Here is a 25,033-nt window from a genome sequence, read left to right on the forward strand (position 1 = left end):
AACAGCTCCCTGCCCTCCTCTAACAGGCAGCCCATGAAATACTTAAAAAGAGCAATCATGTTCCCCCTCAACCTCCTTTTCTCCAGACAAAACATACCCAGGTCCCTCCGCCTTTCCTCGTAGGGCTTGGTCTCCAGGCCCCTGATCATCCTCGTCACTCTCCTCTGCTCCCGCTCCATTCTGTCCATCTCCTTTTTGAAGTGGGGCCTCCAGAACTGCACACAATACTCCAGGTGCGGCCTGATCAATGCTGTGTATAGGGGAACTATGACACCTTGCGATTCAGATGTTATATTTCTGTTAAGTCTTTTAGCAACCAGGTGAATGTTCTCGACTTAGCGCATTATAAGAGTGAGAGCATTTGATACAAAGGTCTAGCAACTGGTACGTCTTGGTGCCAAATGTCGAAATGCGGTTATGACAATCTGATTTTCCTTTTAAGGTAATACATCCTCTAGGCCAGCAGCCCATCTTGCCTGTGGTGAAGCAGTCAGTCAAGGAACGACTAGGTCCAGTACCGGTCAGTAACATTGAGCCTGCAGAACCTCAGAGTGCCAGTACAGAACCTGTTCAGGTGGCTGTAACATTTTTTTCCAAAATATTAGGCATCTATAAATCTGAACCACCATTTTTTTCTTTATTTTGGATTTTGCACATAGGAATCTCCCCCCCCCCCCCCCCGCTTTCCATGGCCCCTTCCTATGAGGGCTGAAGAGTCAGCTTTGGGGGTAGCCTCAAAACCCCATAAACGAGCAGTCGCAGTGATCGAAATTGACCCTCTTGCCTCTTATGCTTGTGGAAAAGGAGGCACAGTACCTGTATTTTCAGATGTTTTAAAGAAGCTGTGACTTTTCACAGCTTGCTTGAAATTGTGCGGTTACAAACGCAATACGCTTAATTCAAAATGCATTGCTACAGATTCTTGATTTCTCATGTTCGTTCTTTCTGTAGAATGTCATGAAACTGTCTGTGAAGGAGAGACTAGGGTTTGTGCCTAAGCCACCTACCCCCACCACTGAAAAGGTAAGAAACATTTATCGGCAGATATTTGTAGAACTACAGTTATGTGAGCATGCTTCAGTACAGCTCTGTGTATCCTTCTTTTCAATATTGTGAATGCAGAGCACCTGCGATTTTGGCATAGACGACCGAAACCCGAAATTAATTGGACCCATCTGTACTGACAAAGTTCACTGCATCTGTGAGACATAGAATCACAGAGTTGGAAGGGACCACCAGGGTCATCTAGTCCAACCCCCTGCACAATGCAGGAAATCCACAACTACCTCCCCCTCACACCGCCAGTTACCCCTGCTTCATGCCCAGAAGATGGCCAAGATGTCCTCCCTCTCATGATCTGCCTAAGGTCATAGAATCAGCATTGCTGACAGATGGTCATCTAGCCTCTGCTTAAAAACCTCCAGGGAAGGAGTGCTTACCACCTCCCAAGGAAGCCTGTTCTAGGTCAACACGGGCTTATACCGACTCTAAGGTCAGTCCACTAGAAGGTAAAGAGGCATACTGTGGAAAAACAACAGAAACTGGAAGCTGAGCTCTCTCAGCCTGAATATTTATATGACACTAGAACCAGGAGGCAAACAGTGTCACCTGTAAAGGCAGAGATTTGGGGTTCTCATACCCTTCTTTATTTTTGGTTGAAGATAAATAGAGGCAAGCGATATGGGTTACAAATGCAGAGGTCTACAGATGGAGTGTGCCTGATAAACATTACAGTCTTCCTCCCCCCCCCGCCGCCCATAAATAATCTTCCTAATTCATTATAACTAATGTGCCTCCTTTATCAGCCTTTTTAAAAATCGAAGGCCTATCCTCCCTAAGCGCCTTCAATAAATTCCACTGTTTATTAGACAAATTGTAGTAAATGCCTCTGTTGTTCCCTTTCTATCTTTTCGATTTCTCTATGTACTATCTGGCTGAAGATGTTAACTGCTGGTAGGTCAGCCCTGGTTAGTATTTGGATGGGAGAACCACCAAGGAATACCAGGGTTGCTGTGCAGAGGAAGGCACTGGCAAACCACCTCTGTTAGTCTCTTGCCATGAAAACCCAAAAAAGGGGTCGCCATAAGTCAGCTGTGACTTGACGGCACTTTACACACACACGTCTATTTTAGGAACAAATACTGACTTGAGGAGGTGGAAGAACAACTTAAAGAGATGTTAGTGAAAGAAGAATTTGACTCATGTTTGAGTAAAATTGAAACAGATTTAAAACAATACATGACAGAACTTAAAGAGATAAAAAAGAAGAAATTTACAAGGGATGCCTAGGACTACACAAGTGGTTATATTTATAAATGGATGAATAGAAATAGAATTAGCAGTAGCAATAATACAAGACAGAAAAAGACAGTATCTTGGCAAGACAGAGAATTCAGTACATCTGAATATGAATCTCCAGATGGTTCTGCCAGTACATCAAGAGAGGAACCATATGTTAGAAGGAGGCTAGAGAGAGTTACGAAAAGTAATGTTGGCCACGGTTTTCAGAAGCACTCTTTAAGGGGAAGAAGGAAGATTTAGCAGTTAATTTATCTAGCAAACTCAGTCATTTAGATGTTCTTAATTATGGTTTAGGCTTTGCTCCAACTGCCAATTATTCTTTTCAAGCTAGAATTGATACGTTTAAGTGAACAAGAATGATTAAGCTTAAACCTTTTTGGGGGGAAACAGACAAAATGACGGAAAGTTAAACTTTTAAACCCAAGTCTGTATTTGTTCCCAAAATAGACGTGTGTGTGTGTAAAGTGCCGTCAAGTCACAGCCGACTTATGGCGACCCCTTTTTTGAGTTTTCATGGCAAGAGACTAACAGAGGTGGTTTGCCAGTGTCTTCCTCTGCACAGCAACCCTGGTATTCCTTGGTGGTTCTCCCATCCAAATACTAACCAGGGCTGACCTACCAGCAGTTAACATCTTCAGCCAGATAGTACATAGAGAAATCGAAAAGATAGAAAGGGAACAACGGAGGCATTTACTACAATTTGTCTAATAAACAGTGGAATTTATTGAAGGCGCTTAGGGAGGATAGGCCTTCGATTTTTAAAAAGGCTGATAAAGGAGGCACATTAGTTATAATGAATTAGGAAGATTATTTACGGGCGGGGGGGGGGGGAGGAAGGCTGTAATGTTTATCAGGCACACTCCATCTGTAGACCTCTGCATTTGTAACCCATATCGCTTGCCTCTATTTATCTTCAGCCAAAAATAAGGGTATGAGAACCCCAAATCTCTGCCTTTACAGGTGACACAGTTTGCTTCCTGGTTCTAGTGTCATATAAATATTGAGGCTGAGAGAGCTCAGCTTCCAGTTTCTGTTGTTTTTCCACAGTATGCTTCTTTACCTTCTAGTGGACTGACCTTAGAGTCGGTATAAGCCCGTGTTGACCTAGAACAGGCTTCCTCGGGAGGTGGTAAGCACTCCTTCCCTGGAGGTTTTTAAGCAGAGGCTAGATGACCATCTGTCAGCAATGCTGATTCTATGACCTTAGGCAGATCATGAGAGGGAGGACATCTTGGCCATCTTCTGGGCATGAAGCAGGGGTAACTGGCGGTGTGAGTGGGAGGTAGTAGTGGATTTCCTGCATTGTGCAGGGGGTTGGACTAGATGACCCTGGTGGTCCCTTCCAACTCTGTGATTCTATGTCTCACAAATGCAGTGAACTTTGTCAGTACAGATGAGTCCAATTCATTTCGGGTTTCAGTCATCTATGCCAAGATAGCATGGTGGCTTTTTTTTTTGCCAGATATGCCTGTTCTTGCTGTCTTGACAGGCTAATGTCTATCTTGAAGAAAAGCCTGTATTTGAATCTTTTTTTTTTTTTAAGTGGACTTACTAGCACAATAAAATGGTTTCCTTCTTTAGGTCTTGTCTACTTCTACCGGCTTGACAAAAACCGTGTATAACCCAGCCGCTCTGAAGGCAGCTCAGAAAGCGTTGCCTGTTGTAAACGCTTCCGTGCTGGACGCAAGTGAAGCACAGAAGAAAAAACAGGTAAATTTAACTCTGCTTCTTCTTAAAATATAGTGGTAGTTGTTTAGAAGTTTGTGACATCCTAGTACTCACTTTGTAATGACTGGCTCGGATTTCAAAAAGGCGTTTACTTGTGCCTGGTCTTTAAAAATAAACTTTTTACTTGTCACAGTTTGGGATGTTTTACTGATCTGCATATCGTATAAAGGCTAAATCTGAAACTGCTTTCATTCATTTTTTAGGTGTTGGGGGAGTAATTTTTTTCCTTCCTGTCAGAGACAGAAAATTGCTGTCCTTTCATACTGTTTCAATAGCTTTTCTTTCTCCTGGGGTTTTATGGAAGAGCCTGAAAGGTTGCTAGGTAAATACTTTGATCACCCACCGCAACAGTCACCCCAAATTATGAAAGAAGGCATGGTTGAGGAGGGTGAAATTTTAAACCCTGAGTACCTAGCCCGTAATGCTTAGTTGGAGTTGCTCTAGTTTTTCTTGTGACATATTGAGATGTTACTTTTTTTGGTATGTTTTTACAGGAGGCACTAAGGCTCCAGCAAGATGTGAGGAAGAAAAAGCAAGAGATTTTAGAAAAACACATTGAAACACAAAAGGTAATGTATTTATGTCCTTTGATTGGACCACTGCTGAAAAACAGCTGTGGCGTGTCGTATGTTGTCGCATTAGTGCTGTCGTAAAAAAATTCTGCATTAAAGCAGTTAAGTTTCAGATGAAATATTGTATTTACAATGTTAGTAGGGGTCTCCCAAGAATTTCATACAATTTGAATTTGGGAGTGATTCTTGAGCTGCCCGATTGAATTTTAGCAATAGATTTGTTGATGCAGTTATGTAGGCAAGTAGAAATTAAGGGTAAGCATTTGTATTCTTTTGTGCAAGGAGATCAACGGGTTAACAAAACTTGGGGAAAGGATTCAACATTTTCACTTTTAAGAAATTCTCATTACTTTTCCTAGCTACTTTATTGGTCTCATTACAAGGCAGATATTGCTTTTGCTTTAATAATTTGAACCCTTATTTAATTATTTCATTTATGCTCCACCTTTTCCCCCAATGGGGACACAAAGCGGTTCACATTGTTCTACTCTCCTCCATTTTATCCTCACAACAACCCTGTGAGGTAGTTTAGGCTGAGAATGTGTGACTGGCCCAGGGTCACCCAGCCAGCTTCTGTGGCAGAGTGGGGATTCAAACCTGGCTCTCCCAGATCCTAGTCTGACACTCTGACCGCTACACCATGCTGTCTCTCAACCACCAGCAGTAAATGGTCTTAACAGGTCCAATTAAAGCAACATTTTTCAAGCTGACTTTTTGATGGGTTTTCCCAACTGTTTTATCCCCAGGGTTTCTAAAAAAAAGAAGAAAAAGACACAGGGTTGAATCCTGTGGGTGTGTTGTACTAACAGAGGTGTTTTCCTCAGGTGGAAAGAGCCTTCCCTGAATGTAAGGGATTCATGTGCTGAAGGAACGCACCTCCACTAGTTCAACGTACTTGGTGATCGAGTTCACGGTTTTAAAATTCTGTAGAAATCTTTCGAAAGCAAGTGGTAGGATTTTGTAGCAGGGAGTTTTACATTCCTGTCTTTAAGCCTATTGCATGCTGTGACAATCCTTTGACCTCTGCCTCGGAGTATAACTGGTGTCAAATCTCTCCTTCCCTTCTCATCTCATTGGTTTTCAGTGGGTAAATGTTTGAGCTAGTTGGATGTTTATCAGCTTTCCCTTGAGACTGGTAGGAGGAGGAATGTTTTTGAAACTCAGGTGGTCAAAAATACACCTCTGTACACTTAACTGAAAAAAAAACTTTTATGTTATCAAAAAGGTTGATGAAAAAGACCATTCCAATAGATGAGTCTTGTAAGGGTGCCGAGTTGTTTTGTGTTGCCCCAGAAGGTCGGACCAGAACCAATGGGTTGAAATTAAATCAAAAGAGTTTCTAACAGTTAAAGGGGTTCCTCAGTGGAACAGGCTTCCTCGGGAAGTGCTCCTTCCCTGGAGGTTTTTAAGCAGAGGCTAGATGGCCATCTGTCAGCAATGCTGATTCTATGTCCTTAAGCAGATCATGAGAGGGAGGGCATCTTGGCCATCTTCTGGGAATGGAGTAGGGGTCACTGGGGGTGTATGGGGGAGGTAGTTGTTAAATTCCTGCATTGTGCAGGGGGTTGGACTAGATGACCCTTGGTGGTACCTTCCAACTCTATGATTCTAAGTAATAGCTGTTATCTCAAAAGATGCTGATCTCAAAGCTGGAGAAGAATAAAAACATGAAGTCGGAGGATAAGGCAGAAATCATGAAAACTCTGGAGACTTTGACCAACAGCATCACCAAATTAAAGGACGAATTGAAAGGAGTCTCTGCCCCAGCAAATGCTCCCCTTAAAAATATGAAAACAAAGACACAGGTATTCTGATCTTGTTCCTTCAATCGGATTATTTTTTTTCCTTTATATTTTCCTAATACTGTTAAACAAGTTGAGTAGGAGCACATTTATCATGTTTGTTTTGCAACTTTCCTTCAGTGACCTAATACTATTGTTGGATTTGTACATGCCAAGAAGAGAAGAGCGATTTCATGGTTTATTTTACCCTGACTGGCAGGATCAAAGATTGTTTGAAGACCGTTGCTTGAAAATTAGTACCTGTTTTATACATGGACAAGGAGTCCTATTTCACAGTGGGTAGCCGTGTTAGTCTGTCTGCAGCAGTAGAAAAGAGCAAGAGTCCAGTAGCACCTTAAAGACTAACAAAAATATTTTTTGTCAGGGTATGAGCTTTCGTGAGCCACAGCTCATTTCTTCAGATATCTCACTTCTTCAGATATCTGAAGAAGTGAGCTATGGCTCACGAAAGCTCATACCCTGCCAGAAAATATTTTTGTTAGTCTTTGAGGAGTCCTATGTCATCCAGCATTCTGGTTGGGGGATGGGGGTCTGTAGTCAGGTTGTAAAAGGGGAAGAAAGCTTGTTTCAGTCACCTGGCTCTTTTGGGTCTGTGCTGAGATGCAGTTCTTGAACTTAATTTCTTGAAGCCCATAGTGCCCTAGTCTTCAGGCATGCTGGGTTCAGCTGGCCCTCTTCCTTCACCAAGGCCATTTATGCATGGGAGGTTTTGCCTAGGATTTGCTGTTCTCTAGATGCACATTTTCCCCATCCAAATTCTCAAAACTCAACAATAAGCCCCACTGCAGAGCTTTGAGAATTCTGATGGGGGAAATGTGCACCTAGAGAGCGGCAAATCCAAGGCAAAACCTCCCGTGCATAAATGGCCCAAGAGTTCATTTCATGCTAATCTTGAGGACTCACCCCATTGGATTTGGCAGTGGTTGCAGCGCCCATTGGGATTGGGTTATTTAATTGCGTGTTCCTCCATTTAATTTGAGAAGTGCATACTAAATAGCTCCAGTAACTCCTTAGATGCAAAAAGAATTACTGGACACCGAGCTGGACTTGTACAAGAAGATGCAGGCTGGGGAAGAAGTCACTGAACTAAGAAGAAGGTACACAGAGCTGCAGCTTGAAGTAAGTCTACTTGAAAACTTAACTGAAATCATGACGTTTCCAAATTCCTTTTTAAAAACTTAAATCGGTGTACCTGCATATTACAAGAAGAGGGCTCTGGCTCAAAATAACACATGCCCCTATAAATGTGTTGGTGTTTAAGGTACCACAAGACACAATTTTGGATGCAGCAGACTAACATAGATGACATCGTCTCTGGAATCTATGCACAGAAACGCTTTAAAGAGAAAAGAGTGGCCCTCTCATCATAAAACAGAAAAGTATTAGCTCCCTTTCCCATGCTTCCCCATTTTTTTTGTCTGACGAAGGGAGCTTTGACTCTCAAAAGCATATATGTCTCTAAAAGCATATGGTCTCAAAGGCTCTACGAGACTTCTTACTTGCTCTTTTCCCGCATTCCGACACAGCTGCCCACCTGGAACTCATTTCCTATTATTTGTTGAGGGGCATGCATTTTTAATACATGCCCCATAGATGGTGCTGTTGGTATTTAGAACTTGTAGCCACACTTATTGCAACGTCTTTCTCTCAAGCATCTCCTGTATTCCAAAGAGCGTAGATCACACGTTAAATGGGCTAGTGTAAATCCTAGAGTTATTGGATTGCATATTAGAGGGCCGTGGCATCCGAAATAGATGCCTAGTTTCCTTTCAAGATCGCTGAGTTTTATAGACTGTTTTCTAGCTTTGTGTCTAAGAACTTAATGAAAATAACCGCACAGCAGTGCCAGCTTTGTTAATTTCGTATTTTTATCTCTTTGTAAGTTGACTTTACTGTGCCCAACTTCATGTGTTGATGTTTGTTGTCCTGTTTGGTGTTTTGCCAATAGCAGATCTCATTACAGGGGTGTGTCAGTAGCTGCCAAGTTGTTCCAGGGAATAGGAAATGGAAAACAGTTAGTGTTTTGGGGAGCAAGTTTGTGCAGAGTTCAAGCAACTCTTCATCTGTTGTCTGGCATTGCTGTTATATAAATGCATATGGCAGGCATGCGTGTGTCCTCTTGCTGCACAACAATGAATACAGGTGGGGCTTATATGAACCATCTCCAGGCCAAAACAAAATTGGGTGTTCGTTACCAGATTCCTGGGGGTTACAGATTACATGCAATGGAAAGACAGGCTTGTGAAATGTTTAAAAGGATCCGAGGACAAGAGATGCCTGGAAAATGAGGTGTTTTGTATAGATAGGTGTTGTGTATAGGGAGATGTGAGATGGGGTTTAGGTTAGTTTCAAACATGGCTTCTTTTCTCCATCCATACTTTGTTCTTGTTTCATCCTTTCATTTAAATACTTTGCAAAGTGTTTTTATTGCTCTCCAGCTGATAGGGGCAGCGACCTCGGGAGAAAGGACTGAAGGTTCTTGGGGCAGTTGTCAGTGTCAACTAATTGGGCATTTGTATGTATCCAACAGGTTGTGCTTTTTTGTTAGTCTAACAGTGGTCTTTTACAACAGGAAACCTTTTTGCATTTTCCCCCCTGTTCAGCTATGAGTTTCAAATCCATTCATGAATCTTGCTTGTAAAAATCGGTTGAATTTTTTTGTGGGGGCTTCTATAGCTTGAAATCAGGTTTTTGCAAAATAGGCAGGTGGTCTGAAAGCATGACAGTGGTTACAAAGCATTTTCCTGAAGGGCACTTCTGTCGAACAATGGAATTTTTGTTTAAGAGCCATCCTTAGGCTTCAATCGCTTACCTTGAATGAACACACATTTTGGTGAGACCTACCTCCTGCCCCCCCCCCACTCCAGTGCCTTGTGGCACTTAAAAAAAAATCCCTTTGCTGTCAGCTTGCTTGTAATACTGGTGGCTGCTTGCTCATATTATGAAATTTCACAGAGAAATTACTCTGGATGTGTCTTTTAGAGAACAAGAAAGAAAAACTTTGGTGCAGCGTAGCAGCCAAGCTACACATTGGGAAATCCCTGTTTTTGAAACGCGTTACTCCAGTGGCCTTACACAAATAATTCTCCACTCAACTTTCCATCTGTAATATGGAATACTGACCGACCCTGCTTGGTGGTTTGTAAACATTACGAAAAGAAAATCATGAGCTTGGATCCAAAGGTGTTCTTCCTCAAGCAGAAGTCCTCTTCCGCTCCTGAAAGTACTGTTTCTACACCTCACGCTAGAGCAGTGGTTCCCAAACTTTTTGGGCCACCACCCCCTTGGTTCCACAAACTCAACCCCAGCGCCCCCTACCCTATCCCAAAGCTTCTTAAACTGTGGGTCGCAACCCCATATGGTGTTTATTATTATTATTATAAATAATAATTATTTATTACCAGCAAATGTTTGATTTGTATACCTGTTTTATATACCTATATACCCGGGGTTGCGTAAAAAATTTCTTGGGCGAAAAGGGCTCGCGAGTGGAAAAAAGTTTAAGAAGAAGCCCTGCCCTATCCTATAAACATTATTCAAAATAGGGGTTTGCATGATACACTAAAGAAGATAATAACACTGAAATTTCAAAACAGTAACAATTAATTGCACATCTATTAAAAATCAAATTAAAACGTTTTAGTTGAAATGTATTTAACAAAACTGATGATCCAGTGGTACCAGCTCTTCAAAGTCTGGAAGAAAATTCTGATAGTTTCCACCAAATTTGCCAGCATGGTGCCATAGCTTGATCTATTGTAAATTAATAGACAACACAGTTGAAGGGGTCCACCTCTAGTGCCCCCCTGCTGCCCTCCTGCCTCTTAGTGCCCCCCTAGGTAATCCCACTGCCCCCCAGGGGGTGGTACTGCCCACTTAGAGAACCACTGCACTAGAGGTTTGTATGACCCAATCGAAAGATGCACTCCCACTTGTGCAGATCTTGCACAACCATTTGGCACAAGCAAGAAGTTTAGCTTCCTTGCACTTGCAGTGCTTTGCATGCAGCCCAGTGTCTTCCAAATGATACATAAATGCTAATTCTTGTTGCTTGCCAGGCTGCGAAACGAGGCATTCTTTCTTCAGGTCGTGGCAGAGGAGTTCATGCCCGAGGCCGGGGTGCCTCACGTGGCAGAGGTAGGGGAGCGCGAGGCCGTGGCCGAGGAAGAGGCGTTCCTGTTCACGCGGTGGTGGATCACCGTCCTAGGGCCCTTGAGATCTCTGCTTTTACAGAGAACGACCGAGAAGATCTCCTTCCTCACTTTGCGGTATGTAGAAACGTCGCTGTTCTTCTGATTGCGGCCGGGGTATGTGTTGGCAGTCTCACCTGCCGGAGAATGGTTGTGATCACTGAAAATAGAATACTCAGCCCAAGGGGATGGAAATTCAGTTTCCATCTCTGTGAATTCTTTAGGTTTTACAAAGGCCAGTGTCTGTTTGCACAGACCAAAACAGTATATAAAAATAAGTACAGGAGAAGATGTGGAGTGGGGGCAGGAGAGCCCAGCTCTTAAAGCCATAGCTAAACTCTACAGCGATGTCTTTCAAAAATATTTCTGCCTTGGAGGGTTGTTGTGAGCATAAAATGGAGGAGAGGAGAAAAATGTAATCCTCTTTGGGGGAACGGTACTGGCTGGATATTAGGAAAAATATTTTTTACCATCAGAGTTGTTCAACAGTGGAATCAGCTACCTAGGGAGGTGGTGCACTCTCCCTCAGTGGCAGTCTTTAAGCAGAGGCTGGACAAGAATTTGTCAGGGATGCTTTAGGCTCATCCTGCTTTAAGCAGGGGGTTGGACTAGATGGCCTGTATGGCCCCTTCCAACTCTTATGATTCTGTGAAAAGGTGGGATATAGGTGAAGTATATAAATAAAATAAACTTATGTCTTCCTTTGGTGACGCATGTATGAAGAGCAGTGATTATTCAAAGAGCTGCAGCTAATGGGTGCTTCTCGCATGATTTTTCCTTTATAGAGAATAAAAGGTAAAGGTCTCCTGTGCAAACACCGGGCCATTCCTGACCCATGGGGTGACATCACATCCCGACATTTCCTAGGCAGACTTTGTTTACGGGGTGGTTTGCCAGTGCCTTCCCCAGTCATCTTCCCTTTACCCCCAGCAGCAAGCTGGGTACTCATTTTACCGACCTCGGAAGGATGGAAGGCTGAGTCAACCTTGAGCCAGCTACCTGAAACCAACTTCCATCAGGATCAAACTCAGGTCGTGAGCAGAGCTTGGTCTGCAGTACTGCAGCTTACCACTCTGCACCACGGGGCTCTTACTTATAGAGAATAGTCTTTGGAAAAACAATTCAGAAGACATCTGGTTCAACTAAATAGTTTAGGAAGCCCAAATGTGTTGGTGCGTTCATAAGAAAGAGAGGCCTGGTTTCCTTCACAGTTTAGCTTCTTTTCAGAGCGGAACATAAAGTGGCCCTTTGCAATGTGTTCTAGCTGCTTTTCATCCCAAGTCCAGGTCAAGCAGAGTCCCGGCTCAAAAATCAAGCATAGCTGATGTAAGAAATTCTTGAGCTGTTGTTTCAAATGGTATAAATCAAGTGACGTGCCATAACTGATTAAAAATTGGCTGTCTTTTGGCTGAACTTTCACACACCTAGTGCTTAAGCTACCTTTTAGACCATTTTTGGCTCTGCCTTTTCTTTCCCTCCCCCCCTGTGATCTTACATTGGCATGGGACACTAGGAGTCACTAGGTCACATCACTCTAGAAGTGTTAAAGACGTTGCATGGCTGAGAAATATTTCAACTAGTTGATGATTTTCCTCCTCTTAAAAAGCAATATGGTGAAATTGAAGACTGCCAGATAGATGACTCATCTCTCCACGCAGTGATTACTTTCAAGACCAGAGCGGAAGCCGAAGCAGTAAGTGTCTCTTTCTCCTATTTTTTTTCTCCAAATGGGTTTTCATATAGAAGGCAGGGTTGAATTTGACTTTGTCCAAGTATTAAACAGAACCGTTGTATTCCTGCTGTAAGGTAATTATGCCGGCTTTGCTTCAACTCATGGTTAGATTCTGTTGAGGTTATGGAAGTAAAAAGTGAAAACCAAACACCTTACACAGTGTGAGTGTGTTGAAAGAAAGCCTGTTTCCATATATCGGTTTAAGAAGAATGGCGAGCGGGGTCTATCTGCAAGGAAGAGCATTAAGAAAAGTGGCTTTCCACCGGTCTTTTAGCTGTTGGGAGTCTAGGCATTTAAAATTATTAATTTCTTCATTACTATTAGTAGTAGCTGTAATTACCGCTGCAGCAATTTTTGATCCACTGAAGCTTTCTGTGGCTTCGTTCGGGTTTTAATTGAAGTCTAAGAATGAACAGGAAACATGCATTACGAAAATCGGCTCTAGAAGGAGCTACGGCATGGATTCTTTGTCACGTCATTTGCATTTTGTGAACCCTAGGATGGTAAAACTCGAATCTCTGGGGAAATGTTCACCGTTTCACAATGGGATGCTGTTAAAAACCACGGTCACTTGTTAATCAGAGTTCACTGTTAAATTGTGAAAAAAAGCTTTTTGTGCAAGATTCCCCAGGAATTGATTACTTTTGAGAGATTTGGAATAGGTGGGTGGGATTTTTAATGCTTGAATACCTGAAAAGGTATCCTGTGCTGTGTCTGTATGTCATGCGCATTAAGGGATTGGAAGTTTTGCTAAACATTTTGGAGGACTTGAGATTCAAAGTTGTGTGTTATGCAGTGACGGGGACAGTTTTTTGAAAAAGAATAAAAGGTCCTTAACTAATAAACTGAAACCTAAAAAAAAGTCCACAATTATAGCTCAAACCTATAGGTTTCTACTTGTTAGTAAATTATGATTTAAATTTGTAATTGGCAATAAAGATTGATCTGTAAAACAGCAATAGCTTTTTGAAAACTGTCTTTCAAGAAATGGTAGCTAGTATGTTACCGGCTTGAATGAAAAAGGTTTATAGTCATTTAGGATAAGGGGAGGAGGATTTCCTAGTCGTAAAACACTGCATTATTATGTAGCCGTAATTTCAAAGATTACAAGTTATTTCTGAACCCAAATGTCACACATAAGCATCCTTTAAAAATTCCGGTTGTGTGACATCGTGATGAGACAGTGGACGGGAAAAAAAAAAAACCCTCCTGAGCTGCATTTTAATAGGCGTGGAATCTTTTAAAATTTATCATAAATTTATATGTACAGATTTAAAATTTATACCTGGGGACTTTAATATCACACAATTCATGTTCAGATGTCATCGAACATGTAATTGTTTCCACATTTCACATTATGCTGTACTTTCAGATTGTACTATAAATCTTTTGTGACCGTGGCAGTTATTTCGGAATGTTTCTAACGCTGATTTATGATAGTTCATGTTACTTTAATTTGAACATACTATTTCCAAAGTAGCCACTTAATGCATCTGGCACTTAAGGAGGCATGAATATCCCATAGGTTAAATTCTTTTTTTTCTTTTACATTTCAATTACTAAGCCTTTGTAGCAAACGGGACATTTTTCAGCAAAATAAGATATATTTATTAGGTGTAATTTTTGTATTGACTATTTTCAAGATTCCTTGTTTTGGCTAGTAGAACTAATGTATGGAGATTAAAAAGTAATCAGTATTTCAAAAAAACAAAGCACCAATGAGATCATTGTTCAGTGAACAATTTGGTTGCTCAGGACGGTACGTTAACTGCATTTCAAAGTAGTTCAGGACTTGATACGTTCATCTGTCTTCGGTGCATTGTTCACTCAGCACGTGACGTTTTTAAATATAAAATATATAAAACACACACACACACACACATATATATATATAAAATGTGTTTACATGCACTTTTTGTAAGCTCTGAAATAACTTGTAATACATCTGTATTCCCAATTATTTAAAATAAAAGTCTTGGCAACATTCTAACAAGTCTGTATAGATTGTGACAGGTAGCCGTGTTACTCTGTCAATAGCAGTAGAAAAGAGCAAGAGTCCAGTAGCACCTTAAAGACTAACAAAATTTCCGGCAGCTGTCATGAGAAAGAAGTGAGCTGCGGGTGACGAAAGCTCATACACTGCCGGAAATTTTGTTAGTCTTTAAGGTGCTGCTGGACTCTTGCTCTTATCTATGTCTGTATAGTCACAGAGAAGGGCTTGCATTGAAAGCTAGGACCAGAATCCTCTGGGCCACTAAAAGTATGCCCAAGGACTTCGGTATTCCCAATGTTGTTTCCCCCCCACTTTGAGCAGCAAACCTATGTGCCGGTTTACAAACTGTTAGTTTGTGATAGTCCTTCAGTTTCAGAAAAGAAAAAAAACCACCTTTGTTGCCTGGTAAAATGTTGTTCTAGAAATACGAGACTACCCTGGGGGCACAGAAATAAACACAACAGTTAATCACATAAGTAGAGCCCATTGGATCAGTCCAGTGGTCCATCTAGTCTAGCATACTGTTCACTCGGTGTCCTACCTGTTGTCCTGGTGAGCCAAACAAACATGGCATGGAGGCCAAAACCTGATGCTGCCTCCAGCACTGGCATTCAGAGGTTTACTGCCTTTGTAGATGGTTGCTCCAGTCAGTCACAATGGCTAGTAGCCATAGATGGATCTCTCTTCCTTCCATCTGTGTGTGTGTGTGTGTGTGTGAAGTGCCGTCAAGACGCAGCTGACTTATGGCGACCCCTTTTGGGGTTTTCATGGCAAGAGACTTAACAGAGGTGGTTTGCCAGTGCCTTCCTCTGCACAGCAACCCTGGTATTCCTTGGCAATCTCCCATCCAAATACTAACCAGGGCTGACGCTGCTTAGCTTCTGAGATCTGATGAGATCAGGCTAGCCTGGCCCATCCAGGTCGGGGCTCCCTCCATCTAGCCCCTTTTTAAAGCCATCTATGCTCGTGGCCACCACTACCTCCGCTGGCAGCGAACTCCACAGTTTAATTACTCGTTGAGTAAAGAAGTATTTCCTTTTGTGTGTCCTGAACCTATTTCTCAACAACTTCATTGGATCTGCGCCTTCGTGGGGACAAACTACTGGCCACGCCGCCTTGGTTGTGGCCTTAGTGCCTGTGGTCTTGGACTGCCAGTCATGGAATACAATTTTTCCTTCTAAAGGAGAGTTCACAGAGAATATTGTTCTCTTCAGGCTGCTGTCCATGGAGCTCGATTCAAAGGGCAGGACCTTAAGTTGGCCTGGAACAAACCAGTTACAAATATGTCTGCTGTGGAAACAGAGGAGACCGAACCCGAAGAAGAAGAAGTAAGTGTTTCTCTTGTTTCACACCCTGTTTGTGGACCTCTGCCACTTGTTTGAGTGAGTTTGTTGTTCTGTCACAACAGTATGATCTGTTAGTTCATATTACTTGCTTTCCCCTGAGGGATTTGTTTCTTTCTGTCTTTCACTCTCTGTCTCTCTCTTCTGTCTGTCTCTCTCTCATGACAGAAATGTTAAGATTCTGACATTGATCAGAAAAGTAGTATGAATAATAGTCTTAAAACATAACTTAATAGTCCCTTAAGAACATAAGAAAAGCCCTGCTGGATCAGACCTCGGCCCATCAAGTCCAGCAGTCTGTTCACACAGTGGCCAACCAGGTGCCTCTAGGAAGCCCCCAAATAAGACAACTGCAGCAGCACCATCCTGCCTGTGTCCCACAGCACCCAAGACAATAGGCATAAGATAATCCTCTAATCCTGGAGAGAACACGCACGCATCATGACTAGCATCCACCCTAACTCCTACCTAACTCCCTACCACAGAAGATGTTCAGTAATACTTGGAACAGTTTAATTTTTGTTCAGCTGTTTGGATACCTATATCCTATTTCTGTCCCGTCCCCCAGTCATCTGTATTTGTACGATATTGATAGCTGTGCTGCTCCCTTCTTTCAGGTAGCTCTGAGGTTATCCCATTTATTCTCACAATAACTGTGTGAGAGGTCAGGCTGAGATAGCTGAGGTGCCCAAGTCGGCCAAGTGAGCAAAGGGTCTTCCCAGCCCATCTATGACACCAAGCTAGTCCTCTTGAAAACAACTAACTCACAAATTTGTTTTCATGGTCTCAGCTGATGTACAGATCTTACTCTGTGTGTGTGCCTTAATTATATTTTAAGTACAGCCAAGACAAGACAAATGTCACCAGAAGACCATCTCACTTTTGTGTATTCAGTACTGTGGCAGCATTTAGGAATCCTTAATTTTCTCTCAAATGGATATTTTGATGTTTGTTGCAGTTTTAACAGTGGACAGACCAATATTTTCAAAACCCTTTCTTTAGTGGCTGATGTTTTTTTTTTAAAAGGTGCTCAGTAATTTTATCATATTTCCCACCTTAATGTTTGATGATCTTTTTTCTGGTTTGTTTAGCCAGATTATCTTAATTTGCATTTTCTTATTGTATTACTGATCTAGTCCCCTCTTTCCCCTCCCCTTCCATAAATTCCCATTCATAATGAATTTCCAATCAAAGTTCCCTCAAACATTTTACATTTTTTTAAATGTCAGCTTTTCCTAAGAGGAAAGTTCACTACTGCTTCTAGCCCAAGCACCCAGGAGTATTGAAACAGAATATTTGTAATCACCAGGCCCTAGATGTATTAGCTATAGAGTAAATTATGAGTGAGAACCTCCATTGCTTTCACCATAAATTTTGTCAGAGTTGCTGTTCCAATGTCAGGACATTTTCTGTTATTTACGATCTTTAGCTTTGACCTTTGTGTAAGCACCTCCTAGTAGATGCATATTTCATTTATGAAAATTACTTTTGTAACTTCTCACCCAGAATTGATTATCTCTAGTGTCGAAGTAGTAAGAGAGTGTTAATTCCTGAATAGTAACCTTTACTTAAATAAAGTACTTAACTCTTGAAATTACTCTTTGTGATTAGGAGTACTTTGGTATAGTAGAGGACAGTTCAGGTAATTTTTGCTTGCTCATTCAGGTTCTGTCCAGCCTTATTCAGAAAGCTTAAGGCAGATGGGCAGAAAATATGTATTAATTGATGGGTTGTTGCTCCTAAAGGTGTTTTTAGAAATGGATACTCAAAGAGAGATTTTTCTGTGTAGCGTTCTGAAAGTTTACAACAAGGTGGCAGCTGGTCAGAAAACAGCCACAAAGGTTTGCAAGAGTCAGCAGTGACATACATTAGATTGCCTTCTTACTATGAGTTTTCAGAGCACACAACTTCAACCGTGGTCCAAGTAGGGCTCGTCAGTATCATAGGGGTGGGTCTTTTGTCTTGACAACTATTAGCCAAGTCCTTAAGAGACATGTTGTTGTTGTTTTGATGTGGAAACAATATTTGGTCATTTAAATAATAATAGATGCTAAATTGTTCCAACTTTATGGCAGCATGACAGGTTGAGATAAAATAATTGAATCACCACCCCAGACATATACCTCTTGGTGTGCCTTCTTTTATTTATTTTATTTTATTACATTTCTATTGCTGGCAATATTTAACTTTGTAATACTGGTCAAGGACCACAATAAATTAAATTAAAAAATTAATTGTTGGCAATATTAATATTCTGATTTTTCCCTAGTTCACACCTCTTCCATTCTTGCAAACTGCAGTAGTGACTTCTGCGTCTTTATTAGTGGGGTCTGTATTTTCATCTTCTCAATCTCGTTCTATTACTGGGCATTTTCTGTATAGTTTCAGGAGGAATCTTTGGTAGACGACTCACTGCTTCAAGACGATGATGAAGATGACGATGACAATGAATCTCGTTCTTGGAGAAGATGATTCAAGTGATGGATGCTGGAACTGTACCTGTGTTGCATTAGCATTTCCTAATGTACTTTTGCATATTTGTACTGCGAGATGTTTGGGTAAAACTGATGAAGTTGGATTTTTCAGATGAGACATAAGCAGCTGACCCTGTATTTTGAGTGACTGATGTTCGAGTTGCATTTACATTTCGGTAAATGATTGATAAAGGCATCATATTAGGAACATATGCAATGTTTTTATTACTTCTACTGAAACATTACAGAATTCTTTGGGTTCTTTGTAATTTAAAGCATTGGTCACACAACAAAACGACCAAGAGTTGTTATATCATAGATAAATTTTTCTGTTTGTTTTATTCCAAGTATGGAATGAAAATTTGCATTTAAGATCTTTGTGAATGTTTTCAGAAATAATAGATAACAGTACTAAACTGAAGTCTCTCTAAAGTTATGTATTCATAATATTGCATAGTAGTATGCTTAGGCTTTACTATGTACTAGCCTTTTGTTGGATTTGTGTACGTATTCTACGTATTTTAATGATACTGTGTACGACTGCTTTGCATATATCTCTCCTTATCACTTTAAGATGTTAAAAAAAAATAAAAAACGGAATGGTCTTCCCCCCAAAAAAGAGGAAAAAAAGCAATAACAAAATAATACCACGGCCCATGATAATGGAGAAAAAAATTTAAAAAAGAATGAAGCCATTCCAAGTGGTGACCCCCACCCCCCCATATTCAAGAAAAGAGCTGAATCACTATGACTTTTCATAAACAATAAAATAACATTTAAAAATGAAGCTATATGCTGATGTTGCATACATACCACGTGCTGATGCACTCTCTAAGCTATCTAACTTCCAAATAAGGCTATTCCAGCGAGAGTTGTTGCTTCCAGAGCAGCACCATCGTTCTTGCATTTGAGGAACGGAAGAAGATTTGCTTCTCTGGCCAAGGCCCCCATAGTTAAAGAAGTATAGCAAAACGAGCGAAGAAATAGGGTAAGTATTGATTTCTTTCCAACCAAATATACCAAGACAGAAGCTAGAGAGGTCCAAGTCAGAATGGCCCACAATCTGACAGGCATGACTCGTAAGGCAAAAGGGGCAGCGATGGGAAGAGGGAAACCAGGCACATGCAGAGGTCAGGTAGACCCCTCCCTTACAAATGTCGAGGCGGAAAACGCCATTCTCCCTGCCGGTGTGCCAGGCCAAAAGGGAACAGGAAGCTGCCTACTGGCAGCTCCGTCCCCTGGCATTCCCCAGGAGCACCCCCTGGGATGCTGGTGTGGGCTTTTGCACCAGCGGGACGCTGGCGGAATGCCCAGCTGGCATCCCTGGGCGGCACTGCCACGGCAGCTCCAGGAGACCGGCAGCCAGGCCTCCCTGCCAGCGGCCGGCCCATCCTGAGTGGCATAAGTAATGCTGGTGCAGGGTCCCCGAACGCCGGCGCAGCCCCTTCCTGGCCTCCAAAGGACTTTCATCCTTTAGGCTCGAGAATGGATTCCCCAGTATTTTGTAAAAATGCAGTTGCATGAAGGTTGGGACCACCTGCCTCGGGCTCTCCTCACCAGAACAAGCTGCATCCCAGGGCTGCTGCACCTGTTGTTTTGCAGGCACAGCCTTGCTATTCTCAATGGGGCAAAATGCCCCATTTAAAATTTAAAAAGCCAGCGAAAGACTTTTAAAGCATTTCGGCAGCTGGGAAAATGGTTTGGAGGCGCTGCCGCAGCTCCTCAGCCACGCCGTCCCCAGCCGCCGAAAGGTAAAGAATGGGCTGCTAGTGTACCCATCTTGTTGCAACTCTGTATGCATCTTTTCCCCAATGCTGATGTTTGGAAACAATATATGGGTAGGTGGGACCTAGCTGGAGAGTGTCCTGGTGAATTGTCCTCTTGGTTTGTATTTTCTTTTCCTGCCGGGGCTGATTCTGATAGGTTAGCTGTGCTTCTCCCTCGTTAGAGTGGAATGGGAGGGGACGCTGGCAAAGGCACCTGCTTCTAAAATTGTGGGCCTATATGGAAGTGTCATTCAACTTTTTTCTGTGAGGCCACCTTCACAAGGGAGAGGTAAAACCTCCGGCTACCCTTCAGTTTTGAATTCAATCTAAATTCATTGGACCAGCTTAAGTACAGGATTAGTTGCTATTGTTATACTTAGAAAATATGCATGTAATTCTTGATGTCTAATCACCTGTTGAATGATTGTTATTGCAATATCTTACTCTTTTATTTAAAGGAGGTGGTTAGGAAATAATCAGGAAGTGTGAACGTTCCCAGCGCGACAGTCAATTTATGTACACCTCTGCCATTATTCTTTAGTTTTGATGCTATAGGCCAGGGGTATCGAACTCATTTGTTACAAGGGCGGTATATGACATAAATGTCATTTGGTTGGGCCAGGCCATGCCTTTCCAGCCCAAAATGGGACTGGGGTGGGGGTGGCTGGCTGGCTCGCAGGCCGGATAAGAGCTCTCAAAGGGCTGGATCCGGCCCATGTGCCTTATATTTGACACCCCTGCTCTAAGCTGTTTTGAAAGTATTTTGGTACATACTTCATTGGAAAGTGTTTGCATTTAGAGCAGGGATGGGGAACGTCAGGCCCGGGGGCCGTATAAGGCCCGCGAAATCATTTGGTCTGGCCCTTTGTGGGTCCTGGCAGATCTCTAGCTCAGAAGGATCTAAGACTAGCGATCCGCCCCCTTTCGCGGACAGGAATAGCCTCTATTCAAGGCGGATGTGAGTTTGTCTTGCTGAGAAAGGGAACCTTTCCCCCCCCCTTGAAGAAGAGTCGTTCGCTATGGAGCTGCTAGGACTGCCCAACAAACTGAGTCTTGTGTTTGCTGCCCTGCCTGAATCTCTCAGGCCCAGCTGGGAAAGGCAGAGCTCAAAAGCGAGTCACTCTTCATGGCAGATACTCGGAGCTGTCTCCGGTCATGCCTCTTGGCTGAATGTTTGACCAAATATAGCAGGCTAATTTTTAAGTTGATAATTTTGTATGGCCCGCGGATGATGTTCTAAATATCCAAATGGCCCTTGGCAGAAAAAAGGTTCCCCACCCCTGATTTAGAGTATTGTATAGTGGAAACTGAATTTAAATTCCTAAATAAGGTTTTCTCCTGATGTCTTGTTATTTATGGGGCTTTTGATGTATCAACTTAATGTGGCAGCAATAGCCAACATTTTAGACTGTTACCACAGGACAGTAGTTAAGTACCATTTCCGGAGAGAAAACTCGCACAGTGTGAAACTTGTTGAAAGCCAACGGTCAGTGTCATCCAGGCAAGTGGTGGAGGTAATTTTTTTTCACTCCTCCGTCCCATTCCGGAGTCTAGAAAAGCAGGAAGTGAGGCAAAATTCTCCTAACCTTTCTTCTTCATTCACTAGAGATAACCGATTTACTGCATGGTTCTCTGCATACTGCAGTAAGTTACTACTTGCTGCGTAATCATCTGAATTCACCCTATGTCCAGCTGTTTCCTGGTCCAATTTTAGCTGAATTATGTTGGCAAGAACTGAGACCCAAATGAGACCATAGCTCAGGGTTTTCATTGTTTGAACCATCTCAGAAAACACCAACATTGATTTGCCACGTCTCTTTCTATTTCTCAGGAAACCCTTACTTAGTGGCATTCACAGACACAAAGATTTCGCCATGCTTTGGATCTCTTCTAAGCAGTGATGGAAAAATGGAAAGACTTCTTGTAATTATGGCAGCCATGTGGCTCCTACTCTATCATCTGATTTCCGGGACCTCCTTTCACTGCAACATGACACTTTAAAAAGTCTACTGCAAACATAAAAGAGATCATTGGAGTTCTGCACAGTGCTTTGCCACTGGAAAGCATGATGGCCAAAGGTATTCATCCTATCTGTATTAGTTGTGGACTACTAATACATATCAAGCAGTCTTTCTGTAGAGGCCAGAATTTAAAGTCTGCTTTTTGCAAAGCTCTTCTTGAATAACCTCAAAGTCAGCTAAAATTGAAGTGGTTGCCGTGATGATATTGTATACACTCCATTTCTGGATTGAGCAACAGATTCGCTGAAAAGACATACCCGGAGCAAGAGGGCCGTTGCAAATCTGCCTCTTCGGCATAGGCACAATGTAATTCAGGGAGGGAGTTGTGGACGAATCCCAACTTGTCTCCGGGAGTTGTCACCTGTGATGGACAAAAGCTTTCGTACAGCTGGCTCCATGCGATTAAATCATGGCTCTCAGCCCTCTTTAAAATCCTTGGCTGGAAATAAATTGTGGACTTCGGGGAAAGTGTTGGCACCTGGTTAAGTAAAGCCATGCAAATTTACCACTTGGAGCCAGCATGGTGTAGTGGTTCAGGGCGGTGGTCTGGGGTGGTGGACTCTAATCTGGAGAACCAGGTTTGATTCCCCACTCCTCCACGTGAGCGGCGGAGGCTAATCTGGTAACTGGACTTGTTTCCCCACTCCTTCACATGAAGCCATCTGGGTGACCTTGAGCTAGTCACACTCTCTCAGCCCCACCTACCTCACAGGGTGTCTGTTTTGGGGAGGGGAAGGGAAGGTGATTGTAAGCCGGTTTGATTCTTCCTTAAGTGGAAGAGAAAGTTGGCATATAAAAACTAACTCTTCTTCTACCAACCATACACGGGCAAGTTGCTTTGCCAAGCCCAGATTTCCAGGCTGACAGCGGAAAGGCTCAAGTGTTGTAGGGGCCATAAGTTGCCTGCCTTTGTCAAGACTTCTTGCTATTGTCACTTTTCAGTTTTTAAAAGGCTGCATTATTTTAAGTGTCAAAAGCAAGGAATGAGGTCTCGCTACAGTTGTGCCTAAATAGAAAATACAACCAGAGAGCATCAATAAGAGAGCTTTATGTTTCTTATGCCATGTCATGTTTCAACCTACAACATATCCTGTGTATATTCTATTCCTGGCACAATTCTTGTAATTAACATCATTCTCTTCTGAAGCCCTTTCTGGCAACATTGTGCACTTATTTTCCTTTGACTTCTTTGCATTTCCATTACTTTTGTTTCTTATTTTGTGTTAATTGACCTTTCTGGATGTACTGCTTGTTTCGCCCTCTCTAATAATTTTCTGATTGTGTTTGTTTTTCCCCAGACTTTGCAGTTGATCAATTGATCAGCGAAACCGTCCTGTCTTTTTCCCTCCTGAAAATGCTTCTGATCTTTTACGAAGGGAGAAATTCAGAAGGTAACTTTTAAGGGAAATTGAAATGTTAAGAAGCCATTTGGGGGGGGAAAGCTATAGAGGAAGCATTGCAAATTGGGTAGCTGAGTTTTCCTTATTAATATAAACTTTGTGTGTATGTGTAAAGTGCCGTCAAGTCACAACTGACTTATGGCGAACCCGTAGGGTTTTCAAAGCAGGAGGCTTTCGGAGGTGGTTTGCTGTTGCCTTCCTCCGCGTGGGTTGAGAGAGTTCTGAGAGAACTGTGACTGGCCCAAGGTCACCCAGCAGGCTTCATGTGGAGGAGTGGGGAATTGAACCCGGTTCTCTGGATTAGAGTCCCCCACCGCTCTTAACCACTACAGTATTCTGGCTCTCTAAAAGACTGATCTAGCCACAGTCATCCATGCTCTTATTACACTGAAAACCTGCAGAATGCCTTAACTGTAAACTAATTCCTTTGCTTCTGAGTAAGCATGGTGTAGTGGTTAAGAACGGTGGTTTGGAGCGGTGGTCCCTGATCTGGAGAACCGGATTTGATTCCCCACTCCTCCACATGAGCGGTGGAGGCTAATTTGGTGAACTGGGTTTGTTTCCCCACTCCTCAACACGAAGCCAGCTGGGTGACCTTGGGCTAGTCACAGCTCTCTCAGCCTCACCTACCTCACAGAGCGTCTGTTGTGGGCAGGGGAAGGGCAGGTGATTGTAAGCCGGTTTGATTCTTCCTTAAGTGATATAGTCAGCATATAAAAACCAACTCTTCTTCTTCTAAGCGTTTGCAGAATAACTTTTCTGTGGTTTGAAGAAATTCTGGCCTTTGAGAAATGAAAGTTCTTGGAGGCTAATATGGGAAGGGGTGAACTCTGTGCTCTTTGGAGGAAGGGCAAATTAACTGTAGGATAGATAGGACTAATAGTGGGCTTAAGGCCTCCTCTTTGTCTTCAAGCCTACCACTGTGTAAATGGCACCAAAAGTGGCCATCTTATGTGCTAATTCCATTGACGTGAAGAAAAATGGATGCCTCAAATCAGATACATGGCAGCACTTCTGCCTATTCTGGGGAAGCAATATATGACTATATTTTTTTCCTATTCCCTGATGATGGGAAATCGCTGACAATCAAGAAGAACTTCTTTTTTTAAAAAAAATGAAGAAACCAGACTTGTCTCTTGAACATAACTAGCAATTTCATAGCTTGAACCAACTGTAATGTTCTTGAACGGTAACTTGTGGGTGGGTGAATCAAACACTTGGTCCATGTGTACATTTTTACATGAACTGTGCCTTAGGGGTTATATTTCTCCTGATGCAAGACTTTATCACTTGCAAATGTATTTCTGTAGGATGCTGGAACACCTGGTGTTGAGGTTTCCCATGTTTTGCATCTGTTTGCAGTGTGAAGGGGGAAAAAAGCTTCCTCTTTCTTACAACTAATGCAAGACTTTTCAGCTACATCTGAGCGTGAAGGGTTTATAATTCTGTGTGTACCATTTTCTTTCAAAGGCTAGAGGGCGCTCCATCTACATATCTGGGAACCAAACTGATTTTCTTGTACTCAATCAGCTCCTCTTCAGTCTTTCCCTTCTCTCTCGGGCTACTCAGATCTAATGTATGAATGTTTATGCATATGTATGCAAAATACTGTGCACATTCTTACAAAGGCCTCATTTAAAACCCGGTTTCTGGAAGTTAAAAGTTCAGTCTGCTCCGTTGCGAGAGGATGCCATTGCTAGGTACTCGTGTT

The 25,033-nt window shown here is 42.4% G+C and overlaps 1 protein-coding gene across 1 annotated transcript in view; it reads left to right on the forward strand.

The window, feature by feature from the left end:
- Window positions 1-18,225, forward strand: part of RBM26 (RNA binding motif protein 26) — a 51,974-nt gene extending 33,749 nt beyond the window's left edge. The window contains exons 13-22 of the mRNA XM_056862095.1: window positions 443-574; window positions 952-1,023; window positions 3,883-4,011; window positions 4,524-4,598; window positions 6,236-6,406; window positions 7,418-7,522; window positions 10,462-10,671; window positions 12,200-12,286; window positions 15,533-15,646; window positions 18,044-18,225. Coding sequence (XP_056718073.1) covers window positions 443-574; window positions 952-1,023; window positions 3,883-4,011; window positions 4,524-4,598; window positions 6,236-6,406; window positions 7,418-7,522; window positions 10,462-10,671; window positions 12,200-12,286; window positions 15,533-15,646; window positions 18,044-18,133 — 1,185 coding nt within the window. The 3' untranslated portion in view covers window positions 18,134-18,225. The remainder of the gene's footprint in view (window positions 1-442; window positions 575-951; window positions 1,024-3,882; window positions 4,012-4,523; window positions 4,599-6,235; window positions 6,407-7,417; window positions 7,523-10,461; window positions 10,672-12,199; window positions 12,287-15,532; window positions 15,647-18,043) is intronic.
- The last annotated feature ends 6,808 nt before the right edge of the window (window positions 18,226-25,033 follow it).

The sequence above is a fragment of the Euleptes europaea genome, chromosome 16 (genome assembly GCF_029931775.1).
Source record: "Euleptes europaea isolate rEulEur1 chromosome 16, rEulEur1.hap1, whole genome shotgun sequence".
Taxonomy (NCBI): Eukaryota; Metazoa; Chordata; class Lepidosauria; order Squamata; family Sphaerodactylidae; genus Euleptes; species Euleptes europaea.